At 37.1% G+C, this 17,410-nt stretch overlaps 1 protein-coding gene across 1 annotated transcript in view; it reads right to left on the bottom strand.

The window, feature by feature from the left end:
• grip1 (glutamate receptor interacting protein 1) overlaps nucleotides 1-17,089 on the bottom strand; it is a 307,700-nt gene extending 290,611 nt beyond the window's left edge. The window contains exon 1 of the mRNA XM_048155158.1: nucleotides 16,650-17,089. Coding sequence (XP_048011115.1) covers nucleotides 16,650-16,704 — 55 coding nt within the window. The 5' untranslated portion in view covers nucleotides 16,705-17,089. The remainder of the gene's footprint in view (nucleotides 1-16,649) is intronic.
• Nucleotides 17,090-17,410: the final 321 nt, after the last annotated feature.

A 17,410-nucleotide genomic window follows, 5' to 3' on the forward strand; every position in this document is an offset into this window, starting at 1 on the left:
TTGGTTAATGAGCAATCAAAGCATCTGCCAGAGACAGCTAACTTCTAAGCTGATTCCAAATGCAAATCTAAGCAATTTAAAAAAAAAAAAAAAAAAAAAAAAAAAAACTGACATGAAATAATAGTCAGAGAAATTTTCTTAATGAATATTTTAAGTTATTGAACATTTAGACAAAATACTTAAGAAAAATTATAAAGATTGATAAATGTACTAGTAAATGTGCTTCAGTTCAGTATTCTTCTTGAAATACTAATAGAGGTTATTCTTGATAAAAATCATTAAAGGTGCCCTAGAATTAAAAATTGAATTTATCTTGGCATAGTTAAATAACAAGAGTTCAGTACATGGAAATGACATACAGTGAGTCTCAAACTCCATTGTTTCCTCCTTCTTATATAAATCTCATTTGTTTAAAAGACCTCAGAAGAACAGGCGAATCTCAACATAACACAGACTGTTACATAACAGTCGGGGTGTACACCCCCAATATTTTCATATGCCAGCCCATGTTCAAGGCATTACACAAGGGCAGGACGTTTGGATGTGCACAGCTGAATCATCAGACTACGTAAGCAAGCAAGAACAACAGCGAAAAATGGCAAATGGAGCAATAATAACTGACATGATCCATGATATCATGATATTTTTAGTGATATTTGTAAATTGTCTTTCTAAATGTTTCGTTAGCATGCTGCTAATGTACTGTTAAATGTGGTTAAAGTTACCATTGTTTCTTACTGTATTCACGGAGACAAGACTGTCGTTATTTTTATTTTTTAAACACTTGCAGTCTGTATAATTCATAAACACAACTTCATTCTTTATAAATCTCTCCAACAGTGTGTAATGTTAGCTTTAGCCACAGAGCATACTATCAAACTCATTCAGAATCAAATGTAAACATCCAAATAAATACCATACTTACGCGATTAGACATGCTGCATGACGAACACTTTGTAAAGAACAATTTTGAGGGTTATATTAGCTGTGTGAACTTTCTTTGTGCTGTTAAAGGCAAGCGCGAGCTCCGTGGGCGGGGAGCACGAGAATTTAAAGGGGCCGCAGCCTAAATCGGCTCATATTTAATGATGCCCCAAAATAGGCAGTTAAAAAAAATTAATAAAAAAAAATCTATGGGGTATTTTGAGCTGAAACTTCACAGACACATTCAGGGTACACCTTAGACTTATATTACATCTTTTAAAAAGACGTTCTACGGCACCTTTAAAGTTTTGAATTAAAATTTGAATTATACTAAATAGCCTTTTACTGGCTGAAATGACAGAAGGCATGAAGTGGATTGTGTGTTTGTGAGAACAGTTTTGATCATGTTAGTAATTTAAACGTCTTAGAAATTAATGTGTCAAATATGTAGAAATAATATAAGCTTTATATGGTTAAGGGATTAGTTCACTTCAGAATTAAAATTTCCTGATAATTTATTCACCCCCCATTTACTCATTTAAGATGTTTATGTCTTTCTTTCTTCAGTCAAAAAGAAATTTAGGTTTTTAGGAAAACATTCCAGGATTTTTCTCCTTTGAGGAAAACATTCCAGGATTTTTCTAGTGGACTTCAACACGGTTCAACGGGTTGAAGGTCCAAACTGCAGTTTCAATGCAGCTTCAAAGGGCTCTACATGATCCTAGACAAGGAATAAGGGTTTTGTCTAATGAAATGATCGGTCATTTTCTAAAAAAAAAAAAAAAGGATATATACTTGTTAACCACAAATGCGCATCTTGTACTAGCTCTGCAATCCGCCACACATTATGTAATCGTAATTGTTAGAAAGTTTACGCATGATGTAGGCGAAAGTACCAATCCAGTGTCCACAAAGCGAACGTGCAAAGACGTCAAACAAATATGTTGGACAATTTTGAAGTTGGAGGATAAAATTAGATGTTTTTCGCCCTACCGCAGTACTTCCGCCTACGTCACGCGTGACCTTTCCAACATGGCTACGTAATGCGTGGCACATCGCAGAGCTAGTGCAAGAAAAGCATTTGTGGCATTTGTGTTTTTTTTAGAAAATGACCAGTCATTTCACTAGAAATGCCCTTTGAAGCTGCACTGAAACTGCAATTTGGAGTAAAGTCCATTATATGGAGAAAAATCCTGGAAAGTTTTCTTTAAAAACCTTACATTTCTTTTCGACTGAAGAAAGAAAGACAAACATCTTGGATGACATGGGGGTGAGTAAATTATCAGAAAATTTTAATTCTGAAGTGAACTAATCCCTTAAGCACCACTGCTAAAAACAAAACAAAATAAAACAAAGTGAAATGATGACTTGATTATTGAGACACATCCATAGAGTCAAGAAATGTCCAACGCCCACAGAACAGGTAATGACTCACCATAGTGAGGTCATGGGAACCTCAATGTTGCGTGCAGTGCGTGCAGCCCCTACAACAACCTCGGAGGACCATTACCGTTTCGACTTAGCCGTGTAAACCTTGAGTCATCACCTGGGAGAGGCAACATTAGTGCAAGCTGAGTTGCTTTTAGTGCTTTTGCGTGCATGACATACAGCTGGTGTACTATGCAAACCCTTCGCTCTGCACGTGTATTTGCATACTTACAAAAACAGGTGGATGTCAGTATAGCCTGAATCTGATATCTGGTGAAATGTGCTCCTGCACCATCAAACAGAATTACACAATGACTTTTCAAACACAGTCTTTCATTGTAAGAACAAACAGGTTTTTGCAACTTGATTATGATGCATTTTGAAAGACATTTCCATTTTAGTATTTACACTCAGCTGCTGTCCACCTAGCAATTTCTATAACTACAGCAGTGCTGCATGCACGGGAAAGAAAACTATCACCAGCCATTGCAGCGCCAAGTTGATGTCTGCAATTTCTGGTGATCAATATTGGGCAGTCTGCTCTTGCATCACTTCGCCTCTTCATCTCTCCCATGCTCTGCCGACAGCATCTCCCGGCATCCTTACACTTCCAGCAGCGCACTCAAAATACGATGCCTCATAAACATCCATCATAATAAATAAAAGGCTGATCCCGTGAGTGTGGTTTACGCAAGAGGAGGAGGAAAAAGACAGGAAGCATCAGCAGAACAACAGGCCAATGCAGATTGACCCCAACCTTAAGTCGTTATGTCAAATCAATCATAGAGTTGCTATTAAGGGCAGTGACCGCCAATCAAAAGCCATAATTATGCGGTTCATCAAACCGCGCCAAGCGCAACATGCATGTTACAAAGGGGCACAAGGGTGGATGTTACACAAGAGTCACATGATTCTGCAGATGCTATGATGACAAATTACACTGCATTCACTGTATTTTGAAAAATGCGTTAATTCCATTGCCACAGGGCTTGTTTAAGTGCAATGTGTATTTGCATGCAAGGTGTGCGCTCATGAAATGGAAGAGATTTTTTTTTAAAATGCATGAGTATGGGAAAGCCTGTGAGAAAAACAATACGCACAATTTTTAATGTTCAAGATTAGCAAAATGGGATGCAACCTGAGAATATATTCAATCTTGGCACAAAAAAAAAATCATGCATGTATAATTTCCCTCCCTTTACTCCTTTCTGATCTACATTTGTTTCCTCTAAAAGACAGCTGCATCCTCTGGGTCACAAGCTGTCCCCTCGTGTTACCATCTCGCTTGGCTTCAAGAGACAACTGCCTGTGTTCATCTGTGTGCAGAGTCACCTTCTAAACATAAAAAGATGCGGGTTGAAAAGCCATTATCCTCTGCAGCTGGAATAAATGAATTCACGGCAAATGAAAACTCTAGTTTTACATGCATGAGGGACTAAAATGAGACAAAGTGGGACTGAAATATTAGGTGCATTTGGCACAGACTGCTACTGGTGTCCAAATGTAGATTTATTTCATCAAGAAGAGGTATACCAAACGCTTGTTAAACCCTTCAGTCAGTTTTATCACTTCTTCCTTTCCCACAGTAATTTCCTTCCCGTCTAGTCAACGGATATGTCAATAAGTATTACTACTTAGCAGAACATGACAGCTTTATCTGCTTCACTTTGCAAAGACCTTCCACACTCTGACTCCGAATGTAGTGAAACCCAAAGAACGGAGAGCGTTCTGATGAGAAATGGATGATGGAGTGATAAGCAACTCCCATGCCAAATCTCATGTCCGGTATTGACTAGAGAGGGCTATAAGGGTTTATATAGGGGCTTTCGCACCAGAGGAACCTTTTCATAGTTCCTAGAACTATTGGCTGAAGTACCCGGATTTTGCCGTGTTCGCACCGCAGGAACTAGGAACGATTTTAGTTCTAGGAACTCCTTTGGGGGGAACTAAATTAGCTCCTACTTCAGAGTAGGGTCTAAACAAGCACTAGCAGAACTATCAGTGTACGTTGATTGGTTAAACGCATGTCAAACACCGGCACCCGGCATTTTCAAAACGGCGTGTAAAAATATTTACTTCACGAACATGGAAAACAGCGATAACATTACCTGTTGTCTGCAGGGTTGTGTTCTTTTCTCAGCCTCAATGACACAAACCCATGACACACAACAAACATCTTCCATCCACCGGTTTTTAGCATTTGTAAATGCAGCACTTAAAAACGCAGCTGTCGCCCACTTCACAGTTCCTATTCCTGATGCGAATACAACCAGGAACATGGCCCGGGGGGGAAATTAGTTCTCTGGGAACTATCCTAATGGCTAGCTCCTATAACCAAGTTCCTAGAACTATTTGTTTATAACAATGCTGGTAAGGGGAGAATTCAGAATGAAATAACCCCAGACAGCTAATGCAGCCACTGTTTTCAACACATTTGTAGTTTCTCAGTTGTCAGCCCCCTTAAAATTTGGTAATTTACCTCTGAAAACTATTAATTGTACACCATACCTGAGATTTTGATGGGAACTAAGATGAAAGTCCCTAAAAGGGTTCTAGCAATAGCTATGTGTGCCATTCAGGAGCTTAAATTGCATACTTGTATTTTCAAGTTTGGCTCAACAACTGCCACTGATAATAATAAACACCTGAAGAGGACATTATTTTTTCCATTTTCCCAGGCAAGTGTGAAAATGAATCTCCCTTCATTTTGTCATGCTCTCCTCATGGTTCAAAGAGACCTTAGTTTCTAAGATGCCACTTCCGTATTGTGTCAGAAATGAAAGCCCCTTCCATCTGGAGCAGATCCTTCAGATTTGATGACAATACAGATAACAGCGGCCATCACATTTGAGTTCAACCCATAATTAGGAGTACCCACGCAAGGATCTGCGTGTGCCTCCATGCACCGGTTGAATCATCACTCTTTGATAACCCCAAAAGCTCAGGATGTAATTCTACCAAATCCGACGCGCTGCAGAGTTGCAGAGAAAATAATGGCTGTGCTTGATATGAACCACGAACTGGGGTGCAACGGTATGATTTGAGCACCCTGTTGGGCCTTCCTTCTCCTTCGGTTTTCTATTTTCTCACAAGTCAGCATGGTAAAAATGGATTGAAAGAATGGATGGTGACAAGAGAATAGAGCTAGTAATAAGTGATGGACAAGCAGCATCCCGATTCAATAGGCTTTGATGAAGAACACTCTTTGAGAAGTCGAATCAACAGTCTGCGTGGAAGACTAGTCTTTGAGTGGGAACAGGTCATGGGTTCTCTTTTTGCACAGGAATGAATGAATTGACTCAAGAGAGCGTAACTTCATAAGTCTAATTCAAGTTCCTTGGAGGCATGCAAATGCACAATATTAAAGTGAGAAATCCAGTGAGATTTCAGAATATTAGCACAGATAACTGCATGCATTTTCTGAGGCTAAAAGAACAACATTTTAAATTCTGCCCTTATAAATCAAATTAAGGGATACGCTTGCAGAAAATCATCTAGCATTCCAGATTCAGCAAATTTGGTATGGATTTCTCTTTTCCTCCCATCTCAAGACACTGACTGATCACTGTCCAATTTGTTATGGGTGTTAACGTGCCACACGCGAAAGCCTTTTTTTCTGCAAGCAATGACTTGTGTGTCCTCAGTACTTGAGAGCGATAGACTTCATATACACCAGCAGCAGAAAAGGACAAGACGACAAACCCCTCTCATCTCAACACTCAGAAGTCCAGTACAAAATCAATAGCCGTTTGAACTGACAATTGTGACAGTACAAAAGAGCTTCCACTTGCTGTTCTGACACTAAGGGAAGTAAAAGAGGAGAGTCTACCTTTGTGTGCCACTCCTCCCACCTACATACAGGGTCAGATGAGTGAAATTAAACCACTACTGAAGAGTAAAGCAGAATTATGTATAGTGTAGTGATTAATGTTTTGTTATGCTAATTTAGAAGAGTTTCTGTTAATGTTGGTTTTTGGAGAGTTACCATCATGGTGACAAGTGGTGCATGTGCAAGTATGTTAAATGCTTTATATTGTACTCATTCAGCAAGTGCTATAACATGCTATTGTTAACATATTAGCAAGCTAGCATTTAATGAATTAGCTTGTTATAGCTAGCTAAGTTTTCCGTAGTGCCATAGTTACATGTTACTACATGTACATACTATCGTAATAACAGTAAATTATGCATAATTACAAGTAACTAACCCTGAACCAAACCCTAACCCTAACTGTAACTCTATAGTAACCGCATGTAGTTAATAGTACTCAGTACTTATTTGAGTAATTACAATGTAACTACGGCACTGTAAAATAAAGTGTAACTTAAAAATGTTTACATTGAAGTTACATGATAATTTCAAGTTAAATGTATACATTAGTGTACTCAAACATTTAAAGTTAAGAACAATTAAATGTATGAGAACACAAAAAATCTGCCAGTTCTGCTGGCTAAAACTTTGAATTGCCTCAAATTTGAGTTACGCCAACTTATTCGGGTTTACAGTGCAGATCAGTCTTTCCTAATAAGATATCATGCATTTAGAAAATAGATTTTTCATTTGTATACTCGCTGTACGAGAACATTTACTCCAGCTCCTTTTCCGACAGGACAAATTATGATTATTTATGCTTATTCATGGGTGATTTGTTCAAAGGCCACTAAGGCTTCATTGCATTTTACCAAGCTTTATTCACTTAAGCAAACAAGAACTCAGGTTGAGTTTATCTATAATAAGCCAGTAAAGAAGAAAACAATCAGCCAATCACCTCCCTTTGCCTCTTCCTCTCTTGATGATTTGGCATTGAGATAAATAGCTTACCCTAGGGTGCAACACCTGATTGCAGGATCCAGCTCTGTCATTCTGTACGCTCACAATCACAGTGAAGGGAACAACTCATTATCTCACCTGCACTGATAAATCAAATCAGTTATCTAATGCTGAAAAAAAAGTGTGCTGAACAGCATTTCATGCTAATCAAAGGTCATAAGCAAAACATGCTCATCCACCAGCAAGACTTAAGACTAATGACACTAAATAATACAATCAAAGGCTTTTTTTAAAAGGCTAGTCATGTATAAATCTTAAAAAACTGAATAAACTGAATAACTGAATCTTTGTAAAATTGATACAACTGTCAAAATGACAATCATTCACAACCTATTTTACTTCTGTAATGGTCCTAATTGAGTGAGACAAGAATTTTTTTTTTTTAAAAGGGCATTTAGGGAATCTATTGCGAATTAACTGAATCAGGAAAGGTGCTTTTTAAAATTACATTGCAGAATGTGAAAATCTAGTTGTGTTCTTGCTTGATGTTCTCACCTTATTCATTGGTGGTTACTGCATATAATGAAGGAAGAAATTAAACTTCACTATGGTAGTAAAATCAAGCCTCGGAGTTGATCTATGTAGTGCAGTTTCTTCCTGTGGTGCTTTAGAGTTTACAAGGTTCTTTGGTTTATTCCATGTTGCATGCATTGCAGACGCGTCACACCATTAATCTCCAACTATTGATCCTACATCGGGGAGGAACGCTGGGGTCCAATTAGTATCGGCTGATTGTGCCTTTGCATATTCCTCATGATGGCAACCTTTTCAAACTACCTGATAATGAGTTGAGGGGGCGTTTGTTTTAAAGGGTAGTGGTCATTGAAAAATTGACCATGATGCTAGATCCTTTTGGTGTAACACCAAACACCCGAACACCAAGGCCTGCTAGACATCACGCGCATGTGAACACACAAATCAAGTGTGCATGTAAAACGACAATGTTAGGACCGTCCTAATCAGGAAACTGACCATGACCTCAACAGGTCAGAGATCGAGTGCATGTTCCACAGCCTCGGGTTGAATCACGCTCCAGCAAATCACTGCTGAATGTCAAAGCGTTGCAATCCCTATGTTCTCAAGGTTACTTGGTCTCTCGTGTTTCTGGACACAGAGATAGAAGCAAAATGCATTGAGAATAATCAGGGCTCAACAAAGATAATTTGTTCTGCTGTCACAGCTGTGCCAATAGTTCAGATTTATACTTGCCCTGCCAATACTAGCACAGATGCAAAAATGAATAATGACCCAATGCAGCTAACTGGACCTAAAGTCTCACACACCATCTCTGGGCCATTCTTATTGTTGAGCCCTGATAATGTTTACAATGGCCTCTGTAAGAGAGCAGAAGGAAAAAGCCATTTGGTTCAATAGAATCTCCTAGTTCTAGACAGTATGCATACGTTTTTAACATGTGTTGAAAAGTCCATATGAAACTTGCACACCTTTTTTTTTTTTTTTGCCCTGAGCAGTAGGGATCTTACAACCCACACTCCATATTATCTTTGTGAATTGAGACATGTTTGTACTTGCTGCTAACACAAATGACATCCGAGCTGAACAGCAGTTCTGGAGGGAAAAAAATAAAAACAAAAAGCAATTTCTTTTTTCCAAAAGCAATCATTCTAAAACTTGACTTGGCCATGTAATGTTTCCATCATGACCTGAGAGGCTATTACCCCCATACTGCTGACAGTGACAAACCTCTGGGAAACTTCTGCTTTTGACAAAATACAATAAAGCACAAAAAGTTTTGAAGGTACTCTAGCTGTATTTGTGCAAGTAAACAAAAATAAATAAGAGGTCATCTAAAACTTGTGTAATATCTCCACTAGTGTTGCCAAGTTACAAAAATTAGCACAATTTTTAAGTAGGTTTCCTGAACGCTGCACCTGCCATTGGTTGGTAAAACTGATAGTCCCGCCCAAAACTCAAACCATTGGTTGAGCCAATGCTATCTTGTTTGGCTGGTCAGTGTACTTGAAGAAAGAGAAATACAGCACCACGGAGTCAGTGTTTGCACTTTTCAAAGGCATTCAACCTATGAATGGGTCAATGACATGATGGGTCATTTTTTTTGTCCAAAGGCCTTAATAACAATGAGAAACAAAGATATGACATCCAAAGTATGTAAGATAGTACTACTAGATCTCTTTTATCAAATCTGAAAGGTTTTAATTATATTTCACTGCATATAATAGTATTTTAAAGATTTTGAAAAGTCAAAAGGTCATTTGGTTTAACCATCCAAAGGCCAATACAGTCATTTAATTTGTGATTAAAATATCTTAAAATGTAATAAATGTTTTTTTTTTTTAATTCTGGCATGATTTTATAATATCATAGATCAACGTAGTGCAAAATTGTGTAAAAGTCCTTGCTTTGTTATGAAAAAGAATGTCAGGATAAAAATTAATTTGATTGATGTCATTTGGAGTAACCAATATAATGGGACCATTTTGGATCAATCATGTGGTCAATATCATGCGACAGCATGTGACATCATTCAGACACCTGCAAAGGACCACATGGTCATGAAGCAAAGTAAGTAACTCTCTCTTAGCTATTTGAAAAATTCATGTTTTCACTTGGTCATTTGGTACAACCGCTGAAATACATGGAAAATATTGTAATATTTTAAAAACTTGTACGAAATATAAAATGTTTGGTTGTCCTTTTGCTAGCTAGCTAGCAATCTAACTAGCTAGATATCAGCCTGTTAGCACTGTTTGAAAATATCTTCATTTGGTATACCCAAAAGTGTCATTCAGTAAAACTGAAATTTTGGTTAAACCAAATGATTTTGGTGACAAATATTGTTCATCTTGTAAAAAATGACAAATTATATTATAAAATTGTAAAATTATAAAAACCACATAATCTCACTGTTAACACTTAATACAACTTCAAAATTAATTATTATATGTCCATTATGTTTTTACACTTATAAAAACCTTATTCGTCAATGACCCGAATATTTATATACTAACAATTGTCTCTACTTATGAAGCTGGGATAAGGAAAAAGTATTTTAAAGTCAAACCATATGACACAAATCATATTTAAAACAACAATTCAAAGACCAATTCAAATAAAACTGATGCTTTAAAGTTTCTGTCAAAACAAGTCTACCTGAATATAATACCAAAACATCAAAGGTCATGTGGGTTGACAGCATACATCTGACTGCAGCAAGATGGGGCACCTGAATCACCCCCTTTCAATTCTATCTTATTTTGGCTTTCTAATTCTAGTCAAGTACGGAATAACGGTCGGTGAGGCAGCAATAAGCACCTATGATGAATGCACAAATGTGATGCCTCCCCACACACTTCTATAAAAATCCACAAATACCGATTTCAAGAGGCAAATATCATCATTCAGCTTCAGGTGCGGAACTGACATTAATCTGTTGTTCTAGCAGTTCAGCTGTTTCAAAGCTGTTTTCAAAAATCAGGCAAAACAAGTCTGTTTTAAAGAATGACTACAGGTCATTCCCCATTCATAACTAAGTGGCTAAGATACTGCAACACGTCACCATGCTGTTTTTGCTTTGTGTTTGTACTATCTTTTGATTACTGACTGGCTGGCAATTCAGCTCCAACTGCTGAAAGGCTAGCAAAATTGTATCATGACATATCGCAAATAACAGAGAAAAGAAAGAAGAGGGGGAAAAAAAGCAGAAACACTTTTCAAACAACAAAAGACTATACACTACATGCTAAATAAATAAATAAATCAGTGCAAAAGAGGCATGGTTTAATTATGAAACCAACCTTCAGAGACAAGATTTTCTCTACACTGACAGAGAGACAGTGCTGATGCTACACATATATATGAACAATACAAAAAAAAGGTTATAGAAATACAGAAATATATACAACAAAATGTGCAAAAGCTAACAGGCTGTATTTTGAAAAATGAGCAGTACTGAAATTGCCCTCTTCTCTGGTATGTTGAAAGGTTATAGGTCTCCCCAGGAATCAGGAAAATTATCCCTAAAGTTCTCAACAGGTAGGCAAAAATCCTGATACAACAGCATAAAACTCTTGATAAATGTCCTTTTTTATGTAATCTACAGTATGAGAAGCATAATCAATATGTTGAGGGAGACACTGCAAGATGATCTGACTTGTGTTGCATCATTCTAATCTGCTCGTGCATCATTTTAGGTACTTCTAATATTATAAATTGAATACTTTCATTCGATCCATCAGCAAGTGCTGAAATCTGGTTAAATGATCTTATTAGCTCGGATGATGAATTGCATCTTTACGCAATGTTAAGATGGATGTGTTGCCTAGGTGCACAGACAAACACCTATACACTCAAGACCACACAGCTAGATATCCTTTAACTGAATTACGCAAAGACTGATTAAAAACATAAACCTATTTGTTCCAACAACTGCAGTCCTGCAGTGCACAAGAAAAGCAGCATCTAAGAGACATACAATAGCATTACCCTCCATGCCCTAGATCTCTCTACCCGTTCAATACAAAGACACAGAGGAGGAGGTGGAGGAGGCTTGCAAGCCATAGCAATTCTGCACCGATCCAAGGACACAGCATCATCCACAGCTTCCCGCAATATCCCCGTTTTGTTTGAGGGGGCTCATTCGGCCCCCGCTGGTTCCCCTCAAACCCAATTACATGCCACATTGCCAGGCAGCAGGGCATCAGATCACAAGCACCAGCATGCTGAAGATGGCACTAATGTCACGCAGAATTTACTTTTGCGTGCAGATCTGCTGCGTTCGACAGCATTCCACTAAAGTCTAAAAGTGACCATATATTAATCATATATGGACTCGCAGTGGCAGCTACCTTTAGGTTTTGTTGTTTGACTGCGAGTGGCTTAAAATAACCTCTTCTAAAAAAGCCTATATATAACTCTAAAAAATGGATGTCAATGCTGTTACAATCTCAAGGATGCAGGGCTCATTCACAAGAAAATCTGAGGTGGAAGCATCAATGACACATAGAGAATGGAGATTCATCAGTCCTGTCATAATGACAATGGGCAAATGTTCACATTCAACACCTGAGAGAGATTATGTTATCTAAGAATCCTTTTTTAAGTTAAACCAACAAACAAACTATTCATATATATATATATATATATATATATATATATATATATATATATATATATATATATATATATATATATATATATATATATATAAGAATTGTTAGTTTAACTTAAAAAAGTAAGTTAACTGGTTGCCTTAAAATTTTGGGTTCACTGAAATTAAAGATTTGAGTTAATACAATGAAGGCGATTAATTGTTGATTTGACTAAGGAAAAAAAATGTTGTGAAATCACGAAAATTTATATATATATATAACTACATGCACACACATATATATATATATAATGTGTGTATGTATATGTGTGTGTATATATTATATATATATATATACACTGTAAAAAATAATTTTCATGATTTGTTGTCATAACATTTTTTCCTTTGTCAAATCAACTTAGATAATTAATGTAGTTCAGATAACATAATATTCGGAGTTTCTGTACATTAACCCAATTGCCTTCGTTGTATTAAATCAAATTTTTATTTTCAATAAACTTAAAATTTTAATGCAACCAGGTAACTTACTTTTTTAAGTTAAACCAACAATTCTTTTTTACAGTGTATAATACATACTAGAGCTGCACGATTAATCATATCGCAATCGCAATCGCGATGTCAAGCTTGTGCGATTATATGACGCAAAATGCTGCGATTTTATGAAATAAAATAATAATAAGTTAATAAAAAAATAAAAAAATAAATGTGTGGACACAACAACCCATTATCTGAGAGCTGTTTGCCCATTTTATACACCGCTAATAAAAAGAAGACCAGTCAGTTTCAGTTTAGGCAGTGGCATGTGTGGCGCGCACGGTCATGACTTTTCCGGTGTGCAGCGCAGAGAACGGGTAAAGATGGATGCGGAGCAAACGGTCACTGAACTGGTGGCAAGAAAAAACGCTACCTTTGTTATATGGCGATATTTTGGCTATAAGATTATAAACCCAGATTAGTAGTGGTTGAAGAGGAAAGAGGATTTAATTCGGTATCGCACGCAGCGCTGTTATCGGTGCGCACATGACGCACATACATACAAGGCTCGCGCGCACAGAGAGAGAGAGAGGCGCGTTATAGCTCGCGAACTCCAAATTGATTTCTCTTTCGCGTCCTCAGTGCACTTGGATGGTCACATACACGCATTATGTCAGTCAAAATACCCCTCTCAGCAAGTATTCATGTAAACACATTCAGTTATGTCTTAATTGAACGAGGTGAGAATTCGGATGTATATCTGTCCGATGTGTGCGTGCATGTCTTACTCTTAAAGTGACAGCAACCTATAAATACCTGCTGTTGTCTGTCATGTAAATCAAACAACAAAACACAGCTTTAACAAAGATTAATCTATATTAAATTTATACAATGAACAGTGTCATTTTACATTTAAGTATTACATTTCTGTGCATGAAAATTAATACTACAGTTAGACCTTAGCTAGACTTTATGTAGTATTTATCTATGCTTGTTGTAATTGGTGTACAGTATTTGTTCTTTTTACAGTCTGTTCACTTGCCTTTAATAATGTATTATTTAGGCTAGCAGTTTATGCTATGGTATCAGAATAGTTTAAGTGGGCTAATTAATAAATGCAAAGTTAAGTTACCCCCATCAAATTTTTTTTTTTTTTTTTGTGCTGATCCGAAGTATGATCCGATCTGTGACGTCATAACCGTGATGTGATCCGAACCGTGAGTTTTGTGATCCATTGAACCACTACAGATTAGTAAAGAAACAAATATCTTAAATGGGATTATAACAAGTTTGCAGTAATGCAAAGATGTTATTTAATTTCATAAAAATATTTTAATTTGAAAACGCTGTGCATTTGTTTGCTGTTGTTGCTAGTTTGAGTTGAGAAATACACATTTCAGCATTATCAGTAATCAGTGTTGGGGAAAGTTACTTTTAAAAGTAATGCATTACAATATTGCGTTACTCCCTAAAAAAGTAACTAATTACGTTACTTCGTTACTTTTTATGAAAAGTAATGCGTTACTTTACTTTTGCGTTACTTTTTCTCACCGGGGCTGGGCTTGCTTGTTTGTTTGTTTTTTAATAACAACAAAAAAGTTCTATTTTTGGCAAAAAAGGCCCTTTCACACCAAAAGTGAAATCAATAAGCCTCAGGCTGAAGGAAAAGCATATTTACACCTGTACAGTAGAGGGCGCAGCTCAAACAAACCTTTCAGATGTGCTGCCGTTCTGGATTTAAGAAGAATAGGATACAGGAGAAGGAAGTTCTAGTTCTTATTTCTAAATCTAATCTAAAGTATTTCTGCTTATTAGTATGGCTGAATTAGATATATTGAAGGTCAGCAGCAGAGACATTGGTTAATAATTGAGATTAAATACATAAGGTATATTTGTGTAATTTAATATAGTGAATTATTACAGGTTTGCAAAAATTCTGAGATTGCATTTCACTGTTTTTATTCATTTTGAGGAATACTGAATGTTTTTGTGCAAGTGAGATGAGTAAATGCATGTTCACATTTAGTCTAGAACTACAATAACCATCATGCTTACACAGCGCACACAATATCTCTGCACTTTATTTCTCACAACATGGGGACAACATGTCAGTCAATAAATGTGAAAAAGTAACTTGCGTTACTCATTTGAAAAAGTAACTTAGATATTTTGTTGTAAATTGAAAAAGTAATGCGTTACTTTACTAGTTACTTGAAAAAGTAATCTGATTACGTAACTCAAGTTACTTGTAATGCGTTACCCCCAACACTGTCAGTAATCTGTGTGTGTATTTTCATTGAGAACCAAGCAAGATGACTCATGATACTATTTGTTTATTATATCGCTATCGCAAATCGCAATCGCAATATTGACCTCAATAATCGCAATATGACATTTTCCCCAAATCGTGCAGCCCTAATACATACACACATATATATAATGTGTGTATGTATATGTGTATATATATATATATATATATATATATATATATATATATATATATATATATATATATATATGTGTGTGTGTGTGTATGTGTGTGTGTGTGTGTGTGTGTGTGTGTGTAGGTGTGTGTGTGTGTGTGTGTGTTTAGATAATTGTTTTGCTGCAATTTCTTTTAATGTATGGAGGGAAATTCTACATGCTCCAAAAACAGGTTTCTTAGACTTTTTGACGTTCCACAACTACATATCATCACAACCATATAATGCAGAATGATGTTACAGTTGATATTCCAAATAATGAACAATAAGTGATATTACATTACATATCAGAAACCTAATCTTAACACTTTTACGTTGTGCATACATAATCAAAATATGGTCATATTCCTATTTAAATCAGAATATTCTTGTGTATGTAAAACACTGTCAACTGACACTGACACATCCTCCAAAAACCAACACTGCATCAATACTTGCCATAAGTAGTGCTCCATTCAGAGTGTGACAAACATAATCTTTTCACCAACAAACCACATGTGCATCACTGTCCTCTGAAACATGATCATTCACACGCTGCTTTGATTTATTGTAACCTCATGCTCGGTGTACTCTGCTGGTTTGCCACGGGCAAGTGCATCTGACTACTTCCCCTGACCATTCAGACCCGTTTCACTCGACATGCATGGCTGTGATGGATAAGATTTCATTAGGTCGTGAATCGAGAAATTCTGTTGCTAAAATCTAACGCAAAAATGACATGGGCGTGAGGAAACAGTCCGTAACAGTCGCTAACATTAGACTACTACTTACACACCTTATATGTTAAGTAGCATTGACTACAGACAGCAACGAGCTGCATTTCATGCCTACGGCTATGGAGACTTCTAAAGCGAAAGGGTAAGCTCATATGACAGACATTAAATTACAGCACAAGTACAATCACACGATTTCATTGGTGTATATTTTACAAATAGGAAATGAACTGTCACATACTACATACACATGGTTATCAGCCAAGCCAAGTGGAAGCGACAGAAATGTCATGACTGTAGGCAACATTTTTAACGCGGAGTACTATGAACATCAAATATACTATCTATACTATTAATTTTTGTCGGTGTATTGGCAACAACAAAGGTCCGAATGCATAATACCAAAATTAAGGATGGAATATAATAGGAAAGTAAACCTATACAGCCTTTAAAATGTCGATTTATGGAAAGAAACCGACTGAACAAGTGCATTACTACGGAATTCCTGGCGGCGGGCGCGGTATTATCTCTCAATCCACTGATCACCAAGAAAAAGTTGATACTATGTAGCTCCGAACGTTCTAAACATTTCGCGCCAAACATCAACAGTTATAGTGTAACAAACAAACCGCGAGACCACAACAATAAACAGAACGCGCCCCTGAAACAACGCTCGTGCAAAACTATTAAAGCACTGCTTTTCGTACCTCCTTCTTGGTCGGCTTGCAGGCAAGCGGGGATATTTTTCTTCCAACCCGGCATTTCGGTGGCGTCGTGTGCATTCAGGGGCTAAATCTCAGGCGCATTTCACTGACGGCACAGGCGTGCATTTCCCCGCGCCTCGTCCCTTCTATTCACTGGCAGTCGGTGTAATTGAACGCCGTGTCTCCCTCAGCCTCGTTGTGGAGCTGAGCTGGGGGGTGTGAGCAGACACACGAACGTGAAGGTGTCCACTACAACCCACTACAATAGACTTTTCCCTCTCCTACCTTCCCCGGCTCATTATTTTATCACGTTAAAGCTTCACACTGCAGTCCTAGTAGGCTACAGACGTAAACGCCAAACCCACAACCCGTGTCTGTTCATCTGTAGCCTAATTGAAGTGTGTAGCGTTGCTGATTGTTCTATTCCAGTGTTTAAAGAATGTGTGTGTGTGTGTGTGGCCTCATTCATTCATATCTTAAGTGGGGTGTGTTGTTGTGGGAGTGAGGCAGTGTCAGAAAATAACTTTTGTTTTAATTTAGAGGCAATATTTGCCCCCTGGAAATGATTTCTTTACCTCCATGGAGGTTTATTGCTTTTCTAACTATGTAAAAACACACAATATGTTCATTTAGTTGAAATTTACTTCTGTAGTATCATTTTAATGTAATATATTTTCCGTCTGAACCATTATGGCTGTTAATTATAAAATCAAATCAACTGCAAATGGGTCAATGACATTACATTTATTTATTTATTTCTGTCT

This window comes from Megalobrama amblycephala, linkage group LG14 (assembly GCF_018812025.1).
Source record: "Megalobrama amblycephala isolate DHTTF-2021 linkage group LG14, ASM1881202v1, whole genome shotgun sequence".
In the NCBI taxonomy this organism is placed as follows: Eukaryota; Metazoa; Chordata; class Actinopteri; order Cypriniformes; family Xenocyprididae; genus Megalobrama; species Megalobrama amblycephala.